At 36.8% G+C, this 27,061-nt stretch overlaps 1 protein-coding gene across 1 annotated transcript in view; it reads right to left on the minus strand.

Annotated features, from left to right (window-relative positions):
- DNAAF9 (dynein axonemal assembly factor 9) overlaps nt 1-27,061 on the minus strand; it is a 78,250-nt gene that overhangs the window by 21,603 nt on the left and 29,586 nt on the right. The window contains exons 10-27 of the mRNA XM_069796973.1: nt 26,596-26,731; nt 24,892-24,973; nt 23,801-23,837; nt 21,167-21,254; nt 20,684-20,760; nt 20,355-20,399; nt 19,851-19,896; nt 19,399-19,510; nt 18,427-18,497; nt 17,620-17,670; nt 16,701-16,788; nt 12,913-13,016; nt 9,333-9,479; nt 5,398-5,486; nt 5,068-5,166; nt 4,695-4,812; nt 2,751-2,839; nt 1,303-1,461 (exon numbers count right to left, since the gene is read on the minus strand). Coding sequence (XP_069653074.1) covers nt 1,303-1,461; nt 2,751-2,839; nt 4,695-4,812; nt 5,068-5,166; nt 5,398-5,486; nt 9,333-9,479; nt 12,913-13,016; nt 16,701-16,788; nt 17,620-17,670; nt 18,427-18,497; nt 19,399-19,510; nt 19,851-19,896; nt 20,355-20,399; nt 20,684-20,760; nt 21,167-21,254; nt 23,801-23,837; nt 24,892-24,973; nt 26,596-26,731 — 1,638 coding nt within the window. The remainder of the gene's footprint in view (nt 1-1,302; nt 1,462-2,750; nt 2,840-4,694; nt 4,813-5,067; nt 5,167-5,397; nt 5,487-9,332; nt 9,480-12,912; nt 13,017-16,700; nt 16,789-17,619; nt 17,671-18,426; nt 18,498-19,398; nt 19,511-19,850; nt 19,897-20,354; nt 20,400-20,683; nt 20,761-21,166; nt 21,255-23,800; nt 23,838-24,891; nt 24,974-26,595; nt 26,732-27,061) is intronic.

Below are 27,061 nucleotides of genomic sequence, written 5' to 3' on the forward strand. Positions count from 1 at the left end.
GCCTGCAAGCTCTTATGGAGCTGTTCATTCTGAAGTACAGAGACTCAGAACATACCATACGAGAAGTGATGTGCAAAAATTGCACAAATATTTATTTGGATAGCAACTCACACGCATGCAATATTGCCTCTCTATCTCCTTATCTTTCATCAACTGGAACTTTGAAAGCTTGTGTCATGTTTTTTGTAGCTAATACTGCCAAAGAATCAAAGCAAGGACTACCAGAAATGCAAAGAAAAAGCAAGCATCTATGCACACAAAGATGCTAAACCTTGCAAAAAAGCAAAGATTGGTTCTTATGCTTATTGTAGCACACTCATTCTATGTTTAAAAAATTCAGTAAGAATCACAGTAGCTTAGGTTTTTAAGGTTCTATTTGGAGGAAAAAACATTGCAAACTGAATGGACCATTTAATTCTGAAAACTACGAATTTATTTATTACAGATTTTCTAGCACTCTTTCAAAAGTTTAAGGTACTGTAAGCACTTGAGAGATATAATTATAGTCTTTATGTCACACCATATCACACTTCCTAAAATTAATTTCTATTCTGAAGCAACTCAAATTTTACCAAAATGCTCTCAGTCATCTAATGCCTGAAAGACAAGAGATCTTCCTCTGAAAGAAATAGGGAGGTGGCTCCACCCCCATTTTTCATCAAAACGAAGTCAATGTTTTAGCAAACTTTCAAATAAAATTATACATGAAAGGTAGGGCGAGAACTCAGCTAACATGTTTCTCTGCATTCTGTAAAGAAGTTGTGCATTTATTCCATTGTTTTTTGTTTTGTTATCAGCAAAACACAGGTCTGTTGGGAAAAACTAGCAATAATTAATTTGCCAGCCATTCAAGGGCAAATGCCTCTCCATCTAGGACCTCCAGGGGCAGGGGGGGAAACAAAAAACAAAACCAAACCACACACAGCTGCACCAATAAATAAAGTGGCATTTAGCACCAGTCTAAGATGCAGCTGGGAAGGGCAAGAAAACTTCTTCTGAGAAGCCAAAAGTCACAGTCAATCTCCTAAATAGGGCAGAACCACCAAATGCAGTCCCTCCTTCCATACGATTGAAGGAAGACTACAGACACCTTTTTTCCAAGGGAGTAACAAGCAATTAAGTTAACAGGTTGCAGAAAAGCTGAGTTTAGTACATACGTACAACAAAACTCAGAGTACGACACTTTAGCACAGAAATGTGACTGTTTCAGAGTGATGGGAAAGTTTAAAAATGCCCTGGAAATAGGAAGGGAAGAGAAATCTCTTATTTTATGCAACAGTTAAAATGGTTTCAAACATTTACCCTTGCAAGACCACCAAGAGACGCTTGTTCCTTTTAGCGTAAGCGGACTGACGGACGCTGTGGTTTTGCTGAGCCTCCAGGACACTGGAGAGGTAACGCTGGAAGTGGGTTGCACTGAAACATTCAGGACTATCCATAGTTTGCCGATAAACTATCCACCTAAACAACAGAAAACAAGGCAAGAAGTGAATGTTCTATGACATAATATTTCTGTTTTCTTTTTACTTTGAACCAACAGACCAAAAATAAATTTGACAAGCTCTAAGATTCCACTTCTCTCTCACCACATGGGAAAGAGGAATTTACTTGGCTTTCTATCATTTCCAGCTGAAGCACATTCTTTACATTACTGCCAAAAGGTTTTGTGGGGTTTTGTTGTTGTTTTTTAATAAAACAATGTTCAACATCATCTTCAAAGCAGCACATCACATGAGTAACTGATCTTTTTTAGCAATGCAGTAAACTAAAATTATAGACTCTGGGCATGAAAATATTTCACTAAAAAAATAAAAAGTAACAATGACATTCGCAGGAAAACATGATGAAATGTATTATTACAGAACACTCAAAAGTCACCTTATATGCTTGCCCTAAAAACAGAACCACAAAACTGTTCTGAATCAACTTGCTAATATCAAGACACTGAGTTAAAAGTAATACAAAAAACCAATCCAGAACATTACTAAGATTAAATGCTAAGGTGTTTGGCCATAAGATTTAAAAGGGTAAGAATTTTTTGGTTTTGGTTTTCCAGAAGCTATATCAACAGAATGGCTAATTCCTAGAGCAGATTTATCTTACTGCCATACAACAGATGTCCTGAACATATTTCCTGCTATTATAAAATAGAAACCAGGTCATATTAAAAACAATGCTGTAGCAAGGACTGTTAGTATAGTCTTTTCTCCAAGAAAAATGCATTTTAGACTTACTACCACAAGTCAGTAAATGGAAGCTCTTCACCCATTTCCTTCAAGTTGTGACGACTTCCATACTTGCGTAAGGATGGATTCATGTGGCCCTTCTAAGATTATTCTTAACTGATTGTAGCATCAGTGATAGTTCCACACACACATCATAGATCTACAGTTATACCTGTGGTATTCTTAATATGGAATAGCAACAAAGAAATCTCCTGGGCTATTTTTCTTGTCTAAATGTCTAAAATCTAAGGGCAAATCTACCTGGCATAACACAGTTAAGTGAGATACCTGAAGTAACAGAATGAATATACCCTACCGTACAGTGTGCTATGGAGAACTAGTTAAGGTGCCTCATAATATTTACTGAATTTATTCTTATAAACACATCTGTTTACAAATTAGAAACTAGGATATAAAAAATAAAATAAAGTGAAACATTGATAGTTTCATTTCCTTTACACTGACTAGTTCTTTGGTGGTTAGTATGACCACTGCTTTGGATTGTAAAACCAGAACTGTACGAACCTTCCACGCTCCTTGTTAAAAGTTACAAGAAAAGCGCACAGATCACTGCAACGACATCCTGGAAGACCAGTTATAATGGTGATAACCACCTAAAACACAGGGAACAGGTAAGAAGAGGGGCAACTTGAAGACTAGAAATGAGCTACAACAATTACACACACATAAGGCTTCTCACTTGATAAAATCTTAAGTCTAAACACAAAATTGACACTAACCACAGAAACAGCGAGATAGTGTAGAACTGTAATTGTTTTTATGCAATTACTCAGATATGCATCATTTTAGGAAGATGTATTCACTCTTGCTTTTCATACCTTAAATACAGTGAAAGGTTAATTAACAAATACAGCAAACAGTATTATCAAAGCCTTTACATTACAATATAGTCTGCAGTGTAAGTATTAATGCAGATGTATCCTATCTAGCGTCTCTGTGTTTTGTCTGACGGTTCCTCTGATGACAAGGGTACGTTCAAATGCATAGAACAGTATTCAGGCAAAATGGTTCAAAAAGTGATGGTGTATGTCATACAGTCTTGTCAAACACAAAGAGCAACTTTAGATTTCTGATACTGAACTGAGCATGCTATACACCAAGTTTATTCCAGCAAAGTTGCGTTTTGAGTAGGATTGGTAAGAGGCTGCACACTAACAGCTCTAACATACCAATGGCTTTTCTGCATCAAGCACCTCTGTTTCCATTATGTGTATTTCTTGTGGTACTTAGACAGGCATCATAGCAAAGAAACACTGAAAAGCAGTCAGACCATATTTCCAAAGTGTGTACACGTGTATATATATTTCTACACTATATACTGGAGTGTGCTACAGAAGTAGGCAAATGAGCTCTGGAGAAAACATGACTGAAACAACTCTCTGTGCTGAACTTGACTTAAGAAATTATGTCACACTGGCAACCAGTCGTCATCCTGCTACTAACAGACAAATTACCTCTTCCAGTTTCTAACTGCATGATATTTGAAGATAGCCATCTGCAGACTATTTGCATCCTAACGTCAAAATCACTTTCAGATACTCACAGAAAAAGACTATTCATGATAATAGATATAGGGAAGTAACTCAGAAAACTCTGAGGTACTAAGTTTGCATGTTTTATAGAATTTGGTATGAACATTATAAAAAGACTTTTCTTTCTTTTTCTTTTTTTAAGCATACACAAAGACAGTTAAACCAACCCTAAAATCAGATTTAAAAGCATTCATAAGGGTTTATTAATTAATACTTAATTTTAAGTGTCAGTATGGTCTCTGAACTAGCTCCCAGAAATTAAGTCTGGTACCGTATTGCAATATGCAAAGAGAAAGACTATATTCCTGCTGCTTTGACTTTCTTGCTTACAGCAGATTTCAAATGCTGGAAAGTTACAAGGAAATACTTTCTCTGAAAATGCTATTTAAAGCACTCCTTAAGTTTGACAATTGTTATTGCCCCTATAGAGAACTGAGCGTTCTACAGATAATATCAGCAAATGTTAAATATCATGTGCTACCTCTATGCTATTTAAAGGACTTTTATGTTCCGGAGAACAATTTAGTTAAATTATTCAGCAATTCATAAAAACAAGCTACTGCTTTAGGGCGAACTCTCTCTGGACATTAGAGAAAACTGTTCACTTGAAGATCTACGTCCCATTTTCTGCCTCTATTTTACCAGGCTGAAGGGCCATTAACATTTCCAAAAGATTGTTTAAATGAAAAAAATTCAAGTAACCTAATCAGGAAAACAGGGCAGAACAATTTATTCTAAGAAACAGACTTGAAGCAAGTTTAGTGTGAACTGGTGGCACTGGAGAAGGAGGCAGAGAGCATGGCTAAACATACATCGGTACTTTACTACAGTACCTGCAACAGAACTAGTGACGGACAGAATATTTGCTAAATATTCTATAATAGGGATAGGAAGTATTGTTGGGTTGCTTCCTTACCTTATCACTTTCTGCTTTGCTATCAGGAATGATTTCTGACTGTTGCAATAGAATAGGAAGATGTGCTCTCATTATTGGCTCATGACTGACGCTGCTGACTGTAAAATGTTGCAGAAACCTTTAAAAAAAATAAAAAAAATTTATTTTCTTACAATCAAGACCAGAAGATTTCATCCATATAAATAGTTGGGAAATTGCTAAAGGGTCAAACAGAGTCTTCCTAAAAAAGAAATAATTAATCTCAGATTAAAAATATCTATGTGAAGACAGAGTTATTAATAAGCAATTTTTAGACACGTATTACATATACCAAAATATTTTTTTATTATTTCTGACAAAACCGATCCCTTGAAAAAAAAAAATCATTTCTCACCTCTCTAAATCTGGAAGGGCAGCAGATATTTTCAACTCCCTGCATCTTTCCCCAGAAGGAAAAGACAAGGCATTAAATAGCTTCTGAACACTGGAATGCCTAAAACAAGCAAATTAATTGGTTAGTTAAAAGGAGAAACCTAGAAATTTATCTTCTTTAAATCAGACGGCTACATATTAACTAGTACCAAAAAATAAAGCAAGTGTTGCACTAAGAATGCAACAACTCCTTTTTGAATCATTATCAAGATCTTCAATGAGTGACAGCATTTTTTTGATTGTAGCACACGGTTAACGTATAATTGCACTAGAGTAAGTGGCATGAACTTACAGTCTCTTTTGTTCCACAGACAGGAATTCTTCCTGGATAACCATTAAAGATAATCCTGAGTTTGTCTGGTTTTGCCACGAAGAGAAAACCTGGAACAAACCAGACCTATGCGTAAGCATCACTATTTTGCAAAATTTGTTTTGAGTTTGTTTAGGAATTGTTTTTGTTCACCAAAAAAAATACATGCATTTTAACTAGCCATTAAATATTTCACAATACTGGCGTGGCTGCAAGAATTCAAAATATGGAAGAAGACGCCACAGATCAGATTTTGTAAGCTTCTCTTTGGCGAAACTGGAACTGCTCTAAGAAGTAACTTTACTGAAAAGGTCTAATTTTCCCCTCATCTTCATAGCTGGGGGAAAAATCATAGGAAAAAAATTTACCCACCAAAGCAACAGTACCATTCATGTGTATCTTCTAGTCATAGCGTGCTTCACTGATAAAAATACTAGCTATTTCTAGTCCAACTGCTGTAAAGCAGGAACTGAATTAGTCTAAGTCTCCTTTAAGCAGTATTGTAATTTTCATGAGGTAAGATTGCAGCAATCATTTCTAGAAATTTAAGAAAAACTCCGTTCCTTTGCAAAAGAAAAAGGGAGCCCTTCGTTTCTCTAGGGAACAGAGTTTTGGCTCACATCCTATGGCTCTAGCCAAGTCACATTAATATGAATGGCACTCTGAACCTAGAAATCAGATTCAGATGAATCACACAGTCATTTAAGTGTTCGGTATTTCCCTTCTTTTAATAAGTAAAGGCAGCCGCTATCGTCATTTTTCACAATAATTTGCTGCAAGACAAAACAACTCGGGGGCGGGGGAAGACTGCTTTCCATTAACAAATCGGCATCCTAAACGCAAGGGGACTGAGATAAAAAAAAACATCAAAATAAAATAAACTGTTGATATTAACATAGACAATATTGCTTGTGTAGAAGGATCCATGCAACCAAACAAATAACCACGTCAAAACACATATAAGAGACTAAGGAAAATGCCCACAAGGGATGGAAAGAAGGACTGGTCAAAAGAAAATTGTATTCTTTAGAAGTCAAAGGGCTAGGGATAAAGTGAAAACACAGGTCAGACTGAGACAGAATGCTATGGAAATAAATCAGTCCTTTTTGTATAACTTCATGAACATTTAAAAAAAGAGCTGCTATGGTATTACAGAAGGTGAAGAAAACCAGAGAAATCAATACATCCCAAAGCCTAAGCAAATTTTCCTCCCCTACCAGTTAGAGTGAGGATGTGAAAGGTACTGTCCCTGTCTTTGCAGAATCTGCAAACCAGATTCCAGTTCTGTGTGCTCAAAATCTTGCAACCATCTCAGTTACAAGGAATTTAATACACTCAGATCTGGAGGAATGGGTAACTGCCATTCCCTATTTCAAGGAGGCTTGGAATAATTAAAGCATAGGTCCAGTAAGTGAGGTATCATGCCGTATGATTGCAGAAGAGTAAAACTAGTGCCTACACATTAGTGAATCTTTGTAACAACAGGTCTGCAGAATGACTACTATGTCCGTGCAACTTCAATGGCATGTAGACTTTCAGAAAAAAATTTGGAGGAAATCAATAAATACCTGAAGGTAAATACTGACAAAATACAGTAATATGTCTCCATGGCTCTCACAATCAGGTACACTTGATCTTATGAATAGTTTTCGTTCATGAGATAACATCTTTGAGACAAAAAACATGTTTCATCTACTTGAACTTGAGCAAAGCAACTGGTATGGTGCCAGATGAGAAACTGTTAAACTGCAAAAACTGAAACTTAGTATAGAACTGTTCAGCAAAAAGCTAATTCAAAGGAAACCAGGAATAAATATTATCGAAAAAAAACCCAACAGAAGTCTGGGGACATTCACCAGCAGAGTCACGTAGGGAATGCCCCGTGACACCTTTTGCAATTAATTTGGCATGGACTGAAGTGAACTGACAACATTTTGGGGATCTAAGTTGGGAGACAGTCTACGCAGCATTGAGATATTCAATAGAAAAATCGATCTAACTGTAAGAATAGGAAAAACAGAAAGAAAAATAGGAAGAAGTTAAGTATGAAAGCAAGAACGAGCACACAAACATTTCTAGAATCAAGCTGGAGCATCAGCGGGTAGCAAAAGAGAAAGGACCTGAAGGAGTTTCTCAAAAAATGAGCACCATTTATTAAGTCAAGGCAGCAATGAAAAGTAAAGGCAAACCAAGGTTTTGAGCCACGGTACTTTCTGAGCATTTTCAGAAGAGAAAACTATTATTGCCTCTGTACAAGAAACAAATACCCTCATCTCAGTTTGGATATCTACAGCCAAAAAAACAGATCAAAAGAAAACTATTACAACTATCAGAGGAAAAGAGAACTTTTAATAAGCATAGATTAAAAAGGCTCTGGTTTTATTTTATTAGGCCAAATAAGTCAGAAAGAATAGGTCTGAATTTTCCAAATACTTCAAGGATGTCCGCTGGTAAAGCAAAAGAAGAACAGATATAAAATTAGACCTAATAAAAGAGGCTGAAAATTCAAAAACAAACAAACAAAATATTCCCAACCATTCACATAGTGGAACAGTGAGAGGAATCTAAACACTTAAGATAAAATGAAGAGAATTTTTAGGGTAACATTAATACTACCAGTGGGGACTACTCATGAGCTAGGTGGTCTTTTCCAGTCCAGTGTTATGATCACATAATAAAACCCTTGTGAAGTCCTAAAATGTCCAGGCTTATTTCCTCAAAAGTGCTATTGTTATAAAGTTTCATTTATTAAAAGCCTCTGCATTACAATGCATGAAGCCAATCCACTTAGAGAATAATACAATGCCATATGGGATACTTAAAGACTTCAACAAAACTTCCCTAAGGATCACGATCCAAATGTGTCTAACCACAAAAAAACACAATAGAACCTCTGCCACTACATACAACTGCTGTAGCCAATTATACACCAGTGCTACATTTAAAATGCAACTACTAGAAAACAAGCTTTTAGAGCACTCACTGGCTTCAGAAGACAAAATGAAAGCACATGGTGAGCACTAAACTTAACGAGCAACTCAATCACTAGAAATGCATACAAAAGTTAAAGTTTCTCACACAAGCAAGTTCCTAAGGTCAGGAGCAATAATGCTCCTGGGAAGGACTGGGAAGGTCTACATGGCAGGGCAGTCCACTCCACAATAATCTCAAATCTGCAAGGCAGATGCCATAGGTCCCACAGAGAATCAGATTTTCTGGTTGGAAGGGAGTCTCTGGAGGTCTCCAGACCCACCTCCTGCTCAAAGCAGGACCACTGCTGGCAGTACAGATCAGCTCAGTCATGCCTTTGTCCAGCCAAGTTTTCAAAAATCTTCAAAGGTGGAGATTCACTGCCTGGGTGACCTGTTCCAGTCACTGCACCGACCTCCTACTCACATTCAGTCTCAATCTTCAAAGCTACAATCTATGGTTACTGCCCCTTGTTATGTTATCGGCTGCTATTGAAAAAGTTATTTGTAGCAGTCCTTCCTACTGCAACACCCTGATTTTATATATAAGACTAACAGCCTCAAAATCACGTCAGCCTTCTCTCTCAATACCCTCCATGAATCCCATCCAGCTTCACAGAGGAGGTTTTCAATGCATTTCCTAACTTGTTGCTCTCTCAGTATTAACTGCCCCTTCTCCTTTATAAACTGTGCCTTTTCACCAAGATATAGGAAAAGGTTTTGCTTGTGAAGACTGATGCAAGAAAGACCTTGAACTTTAACCTTTCCTGTATTTACTTATCAGGTGACAAGCTTTAGTGGCTCAACTAACATGAGAAATAAACCTCTTCTTTCCAAATTTATTTAGTTAAAACACACATTAACAAATCCATCCTTGCCAATCATCTGAAACACAAAGAATAATTGTGTGGTTTTCCCCCCAGCCAAACCAACCTTTTTTTACTTTACCTGTGAATAAAAAGCTTTATAAATCTTTGTTTTGGGGAAAAGTGCAATCATCAAAAAATTGTCTTGGGTATGAAATTCAATTGGTAGATGAGCAAGCAAGGAACTTTTGATGCCTATAAAGAGAGCAGCAACAATACTGGTTGAATCCTAGAAAAAGAAGAAACAGGACAAATCATAATTAACAGTTACTGAAGGTGAAAAAAAGGTTTAACACATTAACTAGCAGAGATCAGAAAAGAACTACTACAGTCATAGCTAGGCACACATAGATTTCAAAATCCATTAGCTTGTGTAGCGCAGGTATGGAGCAGAAGGATCAACTGCAGCCACCTACAGCACTCCTCAGTTTCTACTCTGCAGCTATGAGAGCTATCATAAGCTTTAAAGGAAGCATCTGAGATTGTTCTAAGTACCTATGCTTTGTCTTGTCTTGAAAAGAACAGCTTGTATTTTAATATCTACTCTTTTCCCTCCACCAAAAACTAGACCTTTAGCCCTTTCCTCTGCTAATGCTTCACAACAAAGCCACCTTCATCTATAGCCACACATCTCCTCTGACACCAATGCCCCGGAAGAATGAATTAAATGTCAGCTAAAAAGATTAGAAGGATGGCACAGTGCTATTGCAAACTTTTTTTTTTGTACCATGCTCTTGAGTTTCTGACCTGAAAGGAACCATGCTGCAATAAGATAACAGCTATCAGACCTGCAATTTAAAGTGTAGGTCACTTGTATTTTGGAAGTGTCCTGTTTCTCTCAGATTCTTTAACGAGCACAAGTTCTATTAAATCCATTGCTTCTTCACCTGAATTATGTCTTCACCAACAGGAAGCTGAAGAGCCCTCAAGATCCGTCTCCCTCAGAAGACCTCAGGTTGTCCAATTTTTGTTCTAATAAAACACCACCTACCCTTGGTTTTCTACATTCCAAGATAGGCATTTATGCACAGCTTCGCAGGATGCCGAAGTGTTTTATGCTCAAGCTTTGACTTCTAACTCTCTTCACACTGCTGAATTGTACTGTTTTTCTAATACTTTGGTGTGAAATATCCCTGGAAAATGGGGATTCCATTACTTAGGGTTCAAATCAGAAATTGAGTAGCATCCATCTCCCTTTCAACAGGAGAAGTGGGCAAAGAACTCCACTTACTAATTTTTGAGGAGAAAAAGCTCGAGCTGGGGAACACTTACTTAAGAACTGGTATCAATTCAGAGACATTTGCAAACAGAATCTCTACCCTTTGCTGACTGAGAGATTAATTATAAAAGTAATCCTCTCAAAGTTATTGAAATTACTGAAGAACATACAAAAATGTTCTCCTAAGAAAGAAAATTTTTTCTTAAGAGAAAATGGCTTTTGGAACATGGTCCACAGGTCCTGGATTCTGCATGATAGCTTACAGATTTCATGAGAAGCAGCTAAAAGGCCAACTCATACATGCTGCAATCTGCATGTGAAGTGTCCAACAGAATGTGCTCCCCCTCCTGGAAAACGTTTAGGATTCCACAAATTGAAAAAAGCTTAAAAGAAGCAGCAATAATCCCCACGGACATTAGGTTAAAAGAATCCAGCTCAAAGTTTTACAGGATGTTAATGTTGTGAAATCCAAGTATTACTTAGCAGTATTTGTTCACTTGATTAATGGCCAAAATGAATGCTGGATTCAGGTACTAAAAATATAAGCTGAAATACCTGGTCTTAAATAAGACCTTAAACCCAAGCACAGAGCATCTTAAGCTCTATACAGTAAAGATGCCTTGATACAGTTTATTGAGACACCGAACAGCTACACAAGAAAAATAAACAAAACCTGGGAGTTTGGAGACTGCATGGCAGTATAGCCTATTGGGTTTTCTTTTACCCCCAGGATGGCTGGTACTAAGCTGGAATAGTGCTGCCTTAGGAGATGGGAGTTTTGTGTTTGACTCTGCTAAGATTGGGATGGTTTCTGCTTTAGACCTTCATGGTACAGTTGAGGAATCTACCCTGTCCACCATGCACTCGATGTCTACGAGCCTCAAGGACTTCAGGAGCTTAGGTGGCAGCTAGGTGCCCAGCTTCTCAGAATAGAAAAGCCTGCAGCACACGTTGGAGGCCGAACAGCAGACATTTTCAAGTTAAAGAGAGAAGCACCTAGCAGGCATGCTGATAGAGCTGCTAAGAAACTATACTTTGCATCACTTAAAAGTCTTTGTATCCTTTATTTTAATCCTAGCATTAAATTATCCTTTATTTTCCATCAATATTGTTGTTGCAATAACTTTCAGAAAAAGCATACTAACAATTACCCTTCTCTCCTGTCACTTCTTAACATTTTAAGCTCTCCACCCTTGCATTATGCCAAGTCAGTTGAACAATAAAACGCTCTCTGTCAAGGTTTAGCTTTACACAAAAATCTGGCATCGGTTCAAGAATGATAGCCAGGTCCCATAAATAGCTAGTTTTATGAAAGTGAGTGTCTTGAATCAAACAATAGAAGGAAGGTCAGTGTTAAAATAGCTTCTTAAACTACCAAGGGGCAATCAATATGATATACAAGAAAAAGGCAGCTAAGGTAAGATTCGCTTCACTGTTATGTTTTCATCTCAATTGAATCACACACTTCTATTGTATTTTACTGGTTTCCTCCATTATATGATGAAATCATAGCAACACAATGCTTTCTGGAGGTCACTAAACAAATGGGTAATACTGTACCTGAAGAAAATAGAAACTAAAGGAAACTGAGATTTTTCTTTTTTTTTTTTTTCCAGTGCTTAGGAAACAAAAATCAACCAATTAATCTCTTTTCCATTCTGAAAAAGTGATAGTTAACCCAGCATGTCTGCTCTGAAGAGGTAAAAAAAAAGCTGAGTTGCCATCATTAACCTAACTCTCAACTCCCAGTAAGCCAGAAGACCAAGTTATTAGCATGGCAAGTTGGCCAAGTGAAGTGATATAAGTTGATCACAGGGATAGCAAAAGCCTACACACCTAAAAATGTGTCTTTTACTGCAATTACTCAGAATACGTGTAATTAGATGCAACATGCCTGTCCTTCTCACTTTGCAGCTTGGGAAACATCAACCAGTCAGTCCCTTCACCCTGTCAGTTACACAACACTCTACGAAAGGAGACAGACACTGCTCGTGACCTCTCCAGAGATAAGTAGTATGCTGCCATGAACATTCGACTGAAGGTTAAATGTATTTTGAATAGAAGGCAGCATTTCACCCTCCAATATACCATATGACTTCACAATGCCTCGAACTTTTCTTTATCCATCACTAAGACAGCTAGAGGTTCTATGAATGCTATGTTCTGCAATTTTTCTTTTATTAAAAAGCCATTTTCCATACTATTAAGACCACATTCATAATTCAGTCTAATACGAAATTCTCTCTTCCTTACAGTTTAGCTAATCAGTAATTGGTTAAGCTAACCAATACCAAAAGCATAGAGATTTGCATCAGTTATTACAGCTTTACGCACACACTTATGAAACTGCAACTGGAATCAAAACTTTGTACTAGTACCCTACAGAAATATTGTTAGAAATTGATTAAACGTTTATGACAGTAGGAACAAACAAAATACTCACCCCATCATAGAGTGAAATGGAACCCATATGGTTCTTTGAAATGGAAATGCTGCCATGGTGGGGATCAGAAAAGAGAATGCCATCTGAAAAGAAGTACAATTTGCCTAGAATTTGAAAGAAAAAAATTGTATTAGGTATATATCAGTATTTTAGCATCATATGATGAATGTCTCTTCTTTCTGAGGAAGAAATCTATGTTCTTGCAGAATTTTGTTGTATTTAACATGCAGTAGTATGTTCAAGTAAAGATTTGGGATAGTACCTAGACAGCATTCAGAGCACAACCATTTAATCTTCACTGGATCTCACTATCGAGGGCAGGAATCATGACTATGATTGCATTTGACTTAGCCTTATCCCCTGGAGCCCACTTATCATAAATATTCTGTGGCTTTTTTTTTTTTTTTAAAGCCAAAAATATGTCCATCATGTTGAATAGTGAACTTCCAGAAATGTAAAACTGACAAAACGAGAACTTAAGAAAAACTTAAATCCAAAACAACTGAAAACTTAAACATTGTAACAAATTGGTCAGACTTTCAGCAAAATGTCAGTATACTAACACATATCATGCAGACACTTTGAAAAAAAAAAAAAAACCCAAACCAAACCAAAACAGTATTCCTTTCACTTCCTGACCAAGACAAACTTTAAAACAGAAAAGCCCTTTACCTGCAGAATGGCATTTTCTTTTGTGTATAGAGACAACTGTTACTGGGCTAGCAATTTCCCTGGAAGCTAACAATCTAGTGACAGCTAACAGAGACATGGCATCCATTCTGTCTCTGTTTTTCTTGCCATCTTACAGACCCTTTGGTTCTTAACAAACCTACATGACCAGGGAAAGCAGCTGGAAAATGAGAAACATCAAGGCTAGATGGTATAATGGATAAAAACAAAACTCCATCGAAGTACTAGAAACTGACATCAGCAAAAAGCTAAATTTCCAGCAGTCATAAGAAAGCCATGAACAAATGACTAAGCAAGAGCTGCCAGCTGGACCTCCGCTACCAGCGGTGGACCACGCATTAAAAGCGGGATCACATCCCACACAGGGAAACATGTGAGTCAGCAAAAGGGAAAGGTTAAATATTTTCTTTAAAGAAAAAAAAAAAAAAAGACAAAGAGAAAAAAACCAGCATTACTCAGTTACATTTCAAAAGCAGCAAAGCCAAGCAGCAAATTAACTAAAAGGTACAGCTAAACATGACCACACATCTAGCTCAATCTATCAAACAATGCTCAGAAGAAATAACAAAGGAACTAAGAGGTTTTCCTCTTGAAATGGCAACTTAGAAGAAGATCTTCAAAATTGTTCAGTATTAAGGCTTTGTTTTAATAAAAAAGAGCTTGATATGAAATCAAATCACCATACCTCAATATGCAATTTCAACAGTTACCTAAAAAACATATAGGCTCTGCTAACTATGAAAGTTAACTGGTTTAGACTGAAGCTTCTAATTAACATAAAAATTGCACTGGAGAGACAGCTACTATTAAATTGGGAAACACTACAATCACAAATTCAAGGTCCAAATTCACAGCAAGCAAAATGGAGACAAAGCTATACATGATTACATAGATGTATATGTAAACTATTAAACCTCCACAAGAAGCTCATTGCTGATGCTTCCAGTGCTCACAAAATCCAAGCACAGGTATGTGCCTTCTATTGAGTGGTCAAGGAAGAAACATGCAAAGTACAACACTTGAAGTACATTTCTGTCAAATCTCACAGTATATCACACTTCACAGATGGGTCAATGGGGAAAGAAAGGAAATCAGAAAAGTTAATTCTTTTCTAACAGAAAAAGCAAGCCAAAAAGAGCATTAGTTAATCCAAACTAAAACGGCTACCTTTAACTTGGAATTCAGTGAGTTACATCAAGAACAACTCAATACACTACTTGAATATTTTCCAGAAGTGATAAATCACAAAAGAGTTTCATTAGCAAGACTGATTGACTCAGTGAAGTTCATCCCACAAAAATCTGTAACATAGATGTATCAGCATACAAAGGAGAAGGTTTAACAGCCTGAACTTTCCTGATGCATTTTAGTCATTAATGTATACCTTATTAGAGTAAGACACAAGTGACAGAGAGAACATGAGTGCCTGTCTGACAGCACCTTTTGTACCTAATCTTGCCAGACTACATAGCTGCAACCTCAGTAGAGCCCAAATTAGAGCACAGCAAACGGTCTTGCAGCGTACGTGAAAGGGGACGAGATCAAGTTCATTTTCACTTGACACCTAAGAAAATATCTCGCTCGTTGAAGTGTTACATAATAGTCCTTATACCACCTACTTATAACTCTCCATCCCAAGAGTTATCAAAACATGTAGCTTCATAAATGTCCCCAAAAAAGGGAAAAAAGTAAATTGCTCCACTGGGGTATACAGAGACAGTTTTCACAAAGTTGTCTGTCCTTGCCCCCCCCCCCCCCCAAAAAAAGATTCACCATTCTCTAGTTATTTACTGAGTGAACGTGTGCCCACAGCACTTTATTGCAAAATAGCTAAATACGTTATTCTAAATTAACCTTCTTTCTTTAAAATCTGTTCAATTAGAGAACAAGCAAATTCCGCAATGTGAAGGTTGCTGTTTAAATGCCTTGTACATCATTATTTATCCTTAACACTACATTGCATAATTACAAAAAAAAAAAGCTAAACATTTTCCTCTAAAGATTGTCAGATTATACTAAGCACTTAGATGTCAGGTATTAGTTATCTTCTGTTGTACATCAGTACTGTGACAACAGTACCTTCTCTGTACAGTGGAATATAAAAATATTACACCTGAAGAAGTATCTATTGGTTCAAGGCAAAGCAAGGCACATTAACACAAGGCTGTGGAGTGAGGGAAACCCCTCCCAACAGTCCTCCCAAATTGTCTTTAGTCATATTACTGAGATATTCATGTTACTCTAAGTCATTGAAGGAAAAGGCACCAAAGGAGGAGGAATGATCCAAGACTGTTGCTAGTGATCTCGTGTCAGAAAGCAGTAACTTGATTAAATCTGAGAAGGACCAAGATCAAGCAACTTTCTGTAATACGGCGAGCATCTGTGCTAACAAGCACTGAAGTTCCTGAGTGAAAATGACAATGGAAAAAATCTGGAACAGCACGTCAGCTCCAGGAGGAGGCTTTAGTAGGAGCAAAGAACACAAGGCTGTAAATAAATTTAGAAGCAAATCATTCCAGTCCCCTCCTACATCACAGGCAGCATATCACGTTGCCTGAAAGGCACATATTTGCCTTCACTTCTTGAGCTGGCAGCCCATGGCATCCTGTCACTACTGTAATGCCCAATCTTTCCAACCTGATGTTCATATAGATACAGAAAACATATGGCACATCACCTATTAAGGATAGACGCAGCCAGTTTGTGCATGCTTTTGAACGTCAACTATGGATAAAAGCCATCTCCCAGGTCTGCAAAGGCTGATTGTCAATCATGCGAGAGTCCCATGTGCCTCAAAAGCAAGCCTATGGCTCTGACAGGAGTCCTTCTTCTAGGATTAGGAGTTTCAAACAGAGGTCGGGGACAAAGAAGTAAGACACAGAGTTTAATAACAAAGAGTTGTAAAGGCAAATGGAAAGAAAGTTCAAGACGGTGGTATAGGCAGGCTCACCAGATGTGTGAATCCCAGAAACCGTGCATCTCTCATGTTTAAAAAAAAAAACCAAACCAAAAAAAAACCAAAAAACAACCAAACCCCCCAAACCCCCACAAGATTAAGTGGACCAACTCTATAAGCAATTGAAAAAACCGTATCTCACCTTCTGCAGGCATGGCTTGCGGATTGGTAGAATACATATACGCTCCATCTCCTCCAGTGAGTAAAGTGCCCAGAAAAGATTTGTCTTCCTAAACAGGAAAAACAAACAGTAGTATCACAGAGTGGATCAAGGACTGTAAGCCAGGAAAGAATATTTCCTCATGCTTTTGCTTCAAGAGAAAAGATTTTTTTAAACATCATCTGTCAGACCTTTATTTAAAAGAGTTTTAAACTGCACTGATACAGAAGAACTAGTGAAAGACAGCATGTCAAGAATATAATTTTTAAAAGCACTTCCCCCCCACTTTGGTTTTGCCAGCAGCTGTTAAGTTACAAGTTATTGTCACAACCACCAGGCATAGCTTTTTGTTTTTAGATTGTCAATTTACTGAACTAAAAGTATATTACAGGAAAATAAATCTATTTATAATGAAGATTTCTGGTAACCACAAATTAAACCACAAATGTGAAACTCATGTGGTTTAAGATGTTCCCAGACCCCAAATTCTTTTTTCATAGTGCTTAAAGTGTTTTCCTTTAGACATTCAGCATGCTAATTAAGTTAAAAGAAAGTTGCATGTAGAGTGGCATTGAGTTCAGGGTGGTTTTTTTTTTTTTTCGAAACACATGAGCTCCATGGGTAATACTTGGTGAGACTTCCATGAAATTGTAGCTTTATTAGAATTCTTTTTGCTCTTGGGTTTTGTTGTTCTTTGAAATAAAGAAAACCTCAAACTTTTACACACAATGTATTTCTTTTTTGTAGGTCAAAGTTTAAGAGACAGGGTACAACAGGCAAGTCTGTCATAGAAGAGGAGTAACAAGCTTAATAAAAGCCAGTTTTGCTAGCAGCTAAGATTTTTTGAATACTGGTTCTTGAAAGTGTAACTTCTGTAGTTTAACAAAAACATTTAATTTACCTTCAATACACACTGTGCTTTTTCAGACAGTTTCACATCACTATCTTCAACCTGTAGCCAGAAACAGTTTTCATTTGTATTGTTAGTAGATAAAGCAAGTCTAACATTAAATAAAAAGCATTAAAGAAGATTCAAGGCAAGACAAGAACCTTAGGTACCACAGATAGATAAAGTCCTGAAACCTGAACACTTCAAAGACAGCTTTGTGCTCTTCAGTACTGTGTTACCAGGGGACTGAAATAGTTCCCTGAAACACATTCAAGGGGATACTCCCCATTAAACTGTGTTATAGACTAAAATAGCATTGTATAGTCAAAGTAGTATATCCCATTCAGTCTTATTTTTTTATTACCGTTAAGTGTTTAAGAAGTATGGCTTGCCAAAGGGCATAATGTTGTCCAACTTCATAACATTCATTGGAATTACACCTCTAACACAGTGTGGAACGTTAGAGGTCTGGAAGCAGACCTTTCTTCCTGTTGGGGCAGACATTTAAGTCATCTAAAGTGTCCCACAATAAACAGAATTTTCAAGAGTCACACTGTGTACTTAAACACCCAGACCTTTACACAGATAAAAAAAAACTAAAGTGGTGAAACTGAAATAATTTAAAACTTGTGTTATGAATGGAACCATTAGTTTGTTTGCACTTACTAGTTTTTCACTTCATGTCCAAATTAAAAAATCAGACTAGTATTAATATATTAATATTCTGTTTCAATGCCCAAGTTCCATACTTTTATAACAAGTTTTGATTTGTGAATCTGTACGTATAGAAACAACTCAAGTAAGTTTTTGTGTACTAACCAGCCAAGAAGCATATCTTGGGATAGCTGCCGTCAGTATTATGTGGCTGGTTTCTGAATTAATGCTGCCACCTGCAGGGAAGTAAATGGAAAGCAAAGTAGTATAATACCACCCATATACTTCAGACTGTTCAATAAGTTACTTCTATGATGTAAAACTTCTTTAGAAAATATGAAAATTTCCTCACTATTTTAAGGACTTATTAAAGTGAAGCTTTCACAGCAGACTAACTCCCAGTCTTCTTGTGCTGTAACATACACAGAGCTGCTAAACAATACCAAAGAAAGCCTGCTTTTATTCTGGTCTTAGTATGCGGCTTCTTCCTTTGCTCTCCTCCCCACCAAATGTCTTCCAACTCGCATGGTAAAAAACCCACAGCCTGTCTGGATACAGGAGTTCATAAATATTGTTCAGACAACCTCAATAACTATCTATCTTTGTCACATGTAAGCAATCTGGAAAATAAGCACTTGTCTAAAGTTCTGGAAATTACTCAGTATCCTGTATTTCAAATTTAAGACTGTTCCAAAACAAGCTTTCTAAAAATCACACCCTTTTTTAGTTTTGTTTCAACTCTTCCGAACAAAGAGCAATTGAAATTAAAACATATCATATAAAATGAGTGTTACAAAAGTGATGGAAAGACCTGTTCAAATTTCCTCATACAGTAGAAAACATTCACTAAGACTAAGAAGTTTAGGAAGGGTACTGTTTCACTTGCATTTTTTACACCTCAGCCCTGCTCTCTAACAAGGCAGCCATAAACCCCAAAGTCCTTTCAGTGAGATTAAAGGAACTTGACACTTCAGGTATTCATTACTAGCAAGCTAAAAAATTTAGGTCTTTTAATTAACCCAAAGGCTTAAAACCATAATGGTAATGGTAATAACATCCATCAGAAGCCCTTCTGCTCTTCTATCACATCAAAGCTAAAAGCATGACAACACTGGTGTTAGAATTTAAAATAGTTACCTTTTTCTTTTACTTGTATCTGTGATGTTAGAAAGGACTCTGAAAAAACAACAGATCCCAAGCATCCTCTTTCTGTGAGCAAGTCTGGAATGTCAAACACCATCATAGACGCCTACAGCAATCAAACAGTTGGACAGAAAGGAAGAGAAAGCAGAACTTGAAACACTTGAATTGAAGCAGTGAAATCCATAGTTTTTAAACCTCCTAAAACACTGCTTCTATAGTGTGGAAAGTCTGAGATCACAACTCTATGTTAATGTTTTATTCCAAATTCCACTGTCTAACTTGATGTTAAAACTCAATCTTACCTTGGTTTGAGCATCTGAAATCTCTCCCATCTCTCCCCTTACATTTGTATTCACACAGATAAAAATCTCAGCATGCCCCATAAAAAAAGCCACTTGAGTTCTATTTTCTAATAAAACGTATAATCAGAATACTGAACAGCTTACCGTTTTAATCAAACTCAGGCTATCCTCATTATCTAATGGAGTAATTCTAGAACAATAATGATAATTAAATATTTAAAGGTTAGATCATTTTGAGTGACTTCATAGCAGCCAAAAAAGCTATTTAATTTTAAAATAAACCCTTATTTGTGTAGGCCATTTCAGTCAATTAGACAGCATGGGGATTAAAAAAAGAACAAGCTTGTGATATCAACTAAGTTAAAAGCACAATTTTAACTGGAAACTCTTAATGGGCTCATGCTGCTTCTACTCATTAACAGTTAATAAAATTGGTCTGCCCAGTTGTTCTAGTTTTTTTAAAATGTTTTTAAGATTCCACAGAATTACAGATATGAAATCATTAAACTCTCATATACAAAAGCATTTAGTACATCTTGTATGAAATAATCAAATGCAATGTTTTCTCACAAGTTCCAAGAAAAATAAACTTATTACTGTATAAAAAACACTACTTAACAACAAGAAGTTTAAGACAGTTATACAAACCTTCCATGATTATTCACAGCCTGAATTTGAAAAGCGATTTTGGAGCTGTAGAACAGAAATTGTACTGGTGAAAAACATGTTTTCTACTTCTGCTACATGTAAAAAATAAGCAATAATAGATTTAAAGCAAAGTAACTGCTGGAGTGATTAAAGTGGGAAAAGAAAAATTGAATCATTATAATGATTTTAAAACTCTGAATGCATTAAGTCTTGGGATTCGGTAGTCATGCAAGTTCAGTTTAAAATTAACATTTGACATATTTTTTTCCTCAAAAGAAGCTAATGCATTGACACAATACATCAATCAATAAGTATTTGAAAATACATACCGTAATGCAGTTTTAAGTTGTGTTAAATGAAGGGTATCTAACATAGACATAAGCATCTGCTCTGCTACCTCCTTTGCCTGAAAAAAAAAAAGTTGAGAATAAAATAACTCTTCCCATACTTCCAAATCCCAGCAACTACAGGAGCACCCTAAGATAAACAAGAGGCCATACACTAAAGAATAACACACTGATGCACCAGGCTAAAATTTGTTCTTTCATATATCCCGTTTTCCTTACTATAAGGTTAGGAAAATTCATGAAAGATGGAAAAACAATTGTAGATGGATAAGATCAGATAAACTCTGAAATATCTCTGTTTTAAACAGAATTCAGAGAGACTGGTTGGAGGCCACGGTATTAACTTCATTAATGTTATGCAGTTCACTGAAACTTTTTTTTTTTTAATTTTGGTTTGCATGTAATCTTATATTGCAAGCAATCCAAATCAACAATTACAGTGTACAGAATTGGTGCTTCATTTACCTTGGATTCAGTGGAAGTTTTAGCATAGCACTCAATGCCAGCAAGCACAGCCTCTACAACAGCAGTATATATTTGCGACAACAGCGTACTGAAGAGAAATACAAACACAACATTTACTAGACAAATAGAGTTTTCTTTCTCCTCTGTTTAAAGGAGCATTTTTTCCTCTCATAACACAACACCCTTATACAGAAGGGGTCCTTGTTCAAATAAGCATAGAAATAGCTTTATACTTAACCATTCAGTTTAAAAAAAAAAAAATTACAGCAAGTAAATTGCTCAAATTACAGAGTATCTTGGGAAAAAAACCTCTTGGCACAAATGTATCCCTGCTGTCATCAGTCAAGAAAAAATGTTTTATTGTCGACCCTCACTGCAGTTGTGTTGAGGATCACATCCTAAATATTCCAACAAGAATAGAATGGTAGCCCTGTATACCACAAAAGTAAAACTGGAAAACAGAGTGAACTGACTTCAGAGACTGACTTGTTCTGGAGCATGTCAAGAAAAAAAGATACCAAAACAAACCAGTCACCACAACCTTTTGAGCACATCTACATGACAGCTCAGTCTGATTCCCTTCTTAAAAGGGAACTGAAAAAATTGTACAGAAATAAACAAAGATTAGGTGAAGCCAGAAGCTACTTACAGCTACTGACATATTTATAGCTCCAGAACTATTGGGAAAAGAAACAAAACCCCACACCTGTGCCCAACTAAGAAACATCAACTTCTGTCTTCTAGCTAAATAGCAACGAGAAAATAAGTAGATCAGCAAAACAGTCCTACTTCCCCAAACTTTAACTCCTCTCATCACTCCTCTGCAACTGCTAGGTGTTGAGGGAGGGAAGAGAAGGGAGGAAAGAGAAGGATACAGTATTTAAGCCATATGCAAAGCATTCCTGAAGGATGGAAAAAAGCATCTGAAACTCTCAAACATGGCCCAACATGGAGGAACCTCAAAATGCACCAATGCCTGTCTTTGAACTTCAACCCCAAGCGGTTTTAAAATTGAACCTTCTTACTACTTTGAAGTTTCTTCTAAGTAATTTCATGTACTAACACATGCATTTAACTTTTGTTTTCAGTACACATTCGTTACAGGAAAATGTTTATAATTCTTCCTAACTCTGCAACCATTCCTATTTTCACTCAAGTTCACATATATATTTGCAAGAAAACACCTCACAGCGGGCTGTGCTTTACATTAACACGCTACAGTTACTTTACTCTTATTCCCATTTTTAAATTTTAATACTAACAAGGCAAAACAGCAAACAGTATTTTCTTAAAAAAGGTAAAAATACGAAGTTTACCCCGGGATACTTAAAGTTACACAGTCGGTTTATGCGCTTCAGCCAATCTGCACTCTAGGTTGCAGTTCTGCTTCCTAAACACAGCCAAATGTAGACTGAAAAGTGCTTATGAAATATTTTTCCACTTTTTACTTCACTGGAAAACATTGACAAATATAAGAACCAGTTACAAGACTTAACTGCAAACTAATTCCAAAATCATGAGGTCAGGCTTGCCAGAAGAGCTAATTTTGCTGCTGTTATTGAAAGTAGATTACTTGATCCAATACGGGGATGCTTCCAAGAAAAAGATACTCTCATAAAAAAGACTGCCTCTATCAACTAAGCCCTGCTTTGCTTAGAACTTCTGTAGCCCTCTCGATTAGAGCTGTATTTAGCACAAAGTCTTTTATAAGTAGGACAAGAAATATTCTATATGTTTGAGCAGAACATATATGTAAGCAAAATTACCTGCCAAAGTTAACTTTACTAAAAAAATGAAAAATCTGCTGCTCAGTTTATAACTTCACTTTTACGTCTTTGAGAACCATATTGCAATTACCAAAAGTCAACAGTACTTAGCATGAAAGATCACCACTACCAGCTCTCTCTGACACATCTTTAATATCTTGCAAACATGTCTTGCAGAAGCAAGAACAGGTTCCTAAAATTATCCTGACTAGCAAGGAGAACAAAATCTCTAAGGAAAGGTCTGGTTTATCAAGACTGAGAGCAGTACCAAAGCAGATTATCTACCATGTTCTTAAAGCTTGACAGGTATCTACAACATGCAGAAAAGTGGACATCAACATGGATAAACAAAGTCTGAGTTTGTGAAGGTCAAAGTGTCCAGAAGCTTTGTAGCTTACTAACAAAAAAAATTCAAAAGTTAACTTTTATTTATTCTTTAACATCGTGAAATTTCTTTGCAAGTTTGAGCGTTCCCTGTTGGCATTTCCACTAACCATTATAAATCTCACACATTGTTTAGCTTAATGAAACTAGACTAAAAATTACTTTTACTTCTATCTGTGGAACATGCTCCCATTCAGTTATAGATACTTTCCCCCTTTAATAAAACTTAAGAAAAATTTACTAATATTTGCTTTCATACTTTACTGTACAGCAGAAGGGATGTCACACTATCGATTCCTAGTTTGCTCACTGAAACCCTCAATGAGCAACTTGCCTTCGAAACCCTCTCACATTCCCATTATTCTAAATAAAAATGTAACTCTACAAATGCCAACAGCCACTGCTGACTAAAAGCAGTTTTGACCTACTGCCACAAGGCAGAAAGAGTGAAGAGTTAAGGAATAATAAAAAGTTGGCAGCTTACACTTGTTCAGCTTGCTTGTGCATCTCATTGTCATTTCCTGTATTAAAAACAAAAATATTTGGTTTAAGCACTTTCAGAAGCATTTACACAGAACTTCTTGGGCATAACATTTGTTCTACATATCTTACATGACATTTATCCAGTATTTTATATAACTGCAATTTGTTTGCAGATTTAAAAAGGCACAAAGCACAGGTTAACTTCTATCGGTACAGCCAGTACCTACTAGGGCCAAGACTAAGACCTGCATCCAGGCAGGTCTAAAACCAGCTGCATTGGATCAGAACAAAGATCCCTCTCACATCGTATCCTGTCTCCCAAAGTGGCCACTCCTGGATGCCTGGGAATAAGCACAACTAGAGCAAACATATGCTTTAATTCCTTCCATTTCGCAAGCCTCCAACCATCTCCTCTTTAGATACTTTCTGAGCTAGATATGGTTTCAAGATACAGAGTAACCCTAAGGAGACTGACTTTACCCATGGACTCATGCAGCCATTTAAAGTGGGTAAGAAAATTGTTTTTAAAAATTTCACATGGCTTGTTTTTATTAGGGAATACAGCTATTATAACACACTGCATTGGACCCAAAACAGAGCATAAAGGGTAAAAGTCAAAGAGTTTTCTCTATCCTTTTAAGAATCCTGAATTACTTTGTGTAAAAAAAAAAAAAAAAAAAAAAAGCGGGCTTATTTGACAACTACCACTTTGAATTACTCTATATTTTTGGGGAGCGTTTTTCTATCAAACTGTATGGAACATAGACTTTAATGTTTATCTTTTAAAAGGCCTGCACACTGAGGTGCCCTCTACCTTCACATTGCATTCTGATGCAAACACAAATACACTTCTTGACCTTTGAATTATTCTTTGCGAATATTTGACAGATTTTCACACATGAAAGTAGGATATGCAATGGAACAATGTTCTGCTATGATTTCATGCACTGGCTACAGAACTACACAGTATCTGCCACTCCGTGGCGTAATGCTCAGCAAGGAATCAAAGCCATCTTTTAATCACTACAAATTTTAAATAATCCAAGAGAATAACTGTCTTAGATTACTGCTTGGTATTTTCACTATACTTACCCAGGAAAGGAATGTGAGTGGTTCCAAAAAAATAGGTCCTTGAGCAAGCCAGAGGTCCCTTTGGAGATACACACTGCACTACCTAGTTGTCAGTATTAATGAGATACAAAAAGACCTTAGTAAAAAAAAAAATGGTGCAATAATTAACAATAAGCTAAGCTCCCCTTAAGTCTTCTAACCACTGACATACTACAGGAAGTGTACAACACAGACTTAACTGGATTTTAAAAAAGCAACTTACGCTTTCAAAGGTATATTTCACTTTTGACTTGACCTGAATGGTTGAAAGACTTTGGAAAGGAGATGACCTCTGACTTCCGTAAGCGTTAAGCATGTGTTTTCAATTTCCTATGTCAACTGCTCTTTTCATGAAGAAGAAAGTGTGTCAGGTTCCCATAACTATGCTTGCACTTGGTCTTATTTGCTATTTTCATGACACCCTATTAAAACAGTATCACCTGTAAATAAACCACCTTTTTAAGAACAATGTCAGAATCCGAGGACAACAGATGGAGCAAGTACATCAGAATAAAACTGTACTTGCATTTTGAAAGATATCAAATGGTCTTAATGGGAATAAGGGGATAAAACACAAATTCGGAAGTGTTTTTACAGAAAGAGGGTTAGACAGAGCAGCAAATGGAGGATGAGATTTCACCAGGATGCTAAAACAACCCTTTCTCAGGCTTGCGACACATGCAACGTGTCCAGAATACCCACGTCCGTCCATCCATCCCTAAGGCAACTATGCATGAAATGTTGTCATGACATAAACTCATTCCCTCAATCATACGTTCACTCCACAAAGACCTGTACTCAACCACATCCACCTCCTCAGCAGCACAGACTTCGGACTCGCACAACTGACGGACGCTCCCCGAGCCCGTGGAAGTCGGCTAGCAGGGAGAACTACACAACGCAATCTGCACGCTACCTCTCCTCCTTCGCTGCGAGTTACCTTCTTGATGCACCCAGCCCAGCCAGCCAGAGGATCTGAATTCCCTGGGGTCGCTTCCCCAGTTACGTCCCCTGCGCGGCAGTGCAACAAGCCATCGACCTCATCATATGTTTTAAAACTAAGCTTTTACTTGAAAATGGAAACAAGTTAATCTTACAACTTGATCTTAACATTGTTTGAACACCAGAAAGATTTTCAGAGTTTCACGAAATGTTCAGTTGCTGAAGCATACACTGAAATTTGGATACACGTAAGTATCCTGTGTCTATTCACAAAGTCATTATCAAAAAAAGGGTCTTTCCATTTCTTTTTAAGAAATGGCTAAATAATTCTGATTAAAATAAAATCTGTGTGTCAGAGTTAAGTACATCATATGCTACCATCAGGAAGATTTTCACTTTATGGCTAGGACAAACATCCTCACAAAGAGCAACTCCCTCTCCCCCACCCCACACATTTACAGCACCACAAGTGTTTAAAAACTTGTCTTTTTACAGGGGACAAAATATTTTAACTCATTCAGCAGTCCCTGATGAAACACCCAGTATAGTTTGACTTGGAAAGAGAAAGAAAGGAAGTTTGTTCCTTAAACTGACTGATTGTTAAGGTAACGTATGTTTTTATACGTTACGAAGAACTGGGTATTTAACTCGTGGAAAGTAAGCATTTTAAGGGCACAAAAAATACACAAAGAAAAAAAAATATACACCGTTTCAAAATATCAGATAACTACTTAAAAGCCTTACCATATGCTTAGCAGTGCTTCCACCAAGGCCAGTGTTTCGAACAAGATGTCCTTCTGATGGAAAATTAAAGTTACCAGAGTTCAAGTTTTCCTTAGTTGAGTGGCTACCAAACAGAACAAAGGGCTGCCGGCTAGGGCTAAGGAGAAAAGAATGTATCACCACCAAAATACTTGAAGAAAACTTACAAACAACAAATGAAATCAAAGCTTTCAAGTCTGATGGACAAACTACTGAATTTCTCATGAAAAAAGTAGGACAAAAAACAAGTTTACTACAGCTGCAGAAAGCTTCCCATTGAAAAGACCAAGTTCCAGAGGAAAAAAAAAAGGTACTTGAGTTAACAAGACTATAATTTCTTTCATATACAAGAACATATCTCAAGGCTGTTCCCCAAATGCTATTAAAAGGGGGTTTTTTTCCCTCTTTTTTTAAAAGTAGATTGCCTTGAAAAGCTGACTAGTTTAAA

Source organism: Haliaeetus albicilla, chromosome 1 (genome assembly GCF_947461875.1).
Source record: "Haliaeetus albicilla chromosome 1, bHalAlb1.1, whole genome shotgun sequence".
Classification (NCBI taxonomy): Eukaryota; Metazoa; Chordata; class Aves; order Accipitriformes; family Accipitridae; genus Haliaeetus; species Haliaeetus albicilla.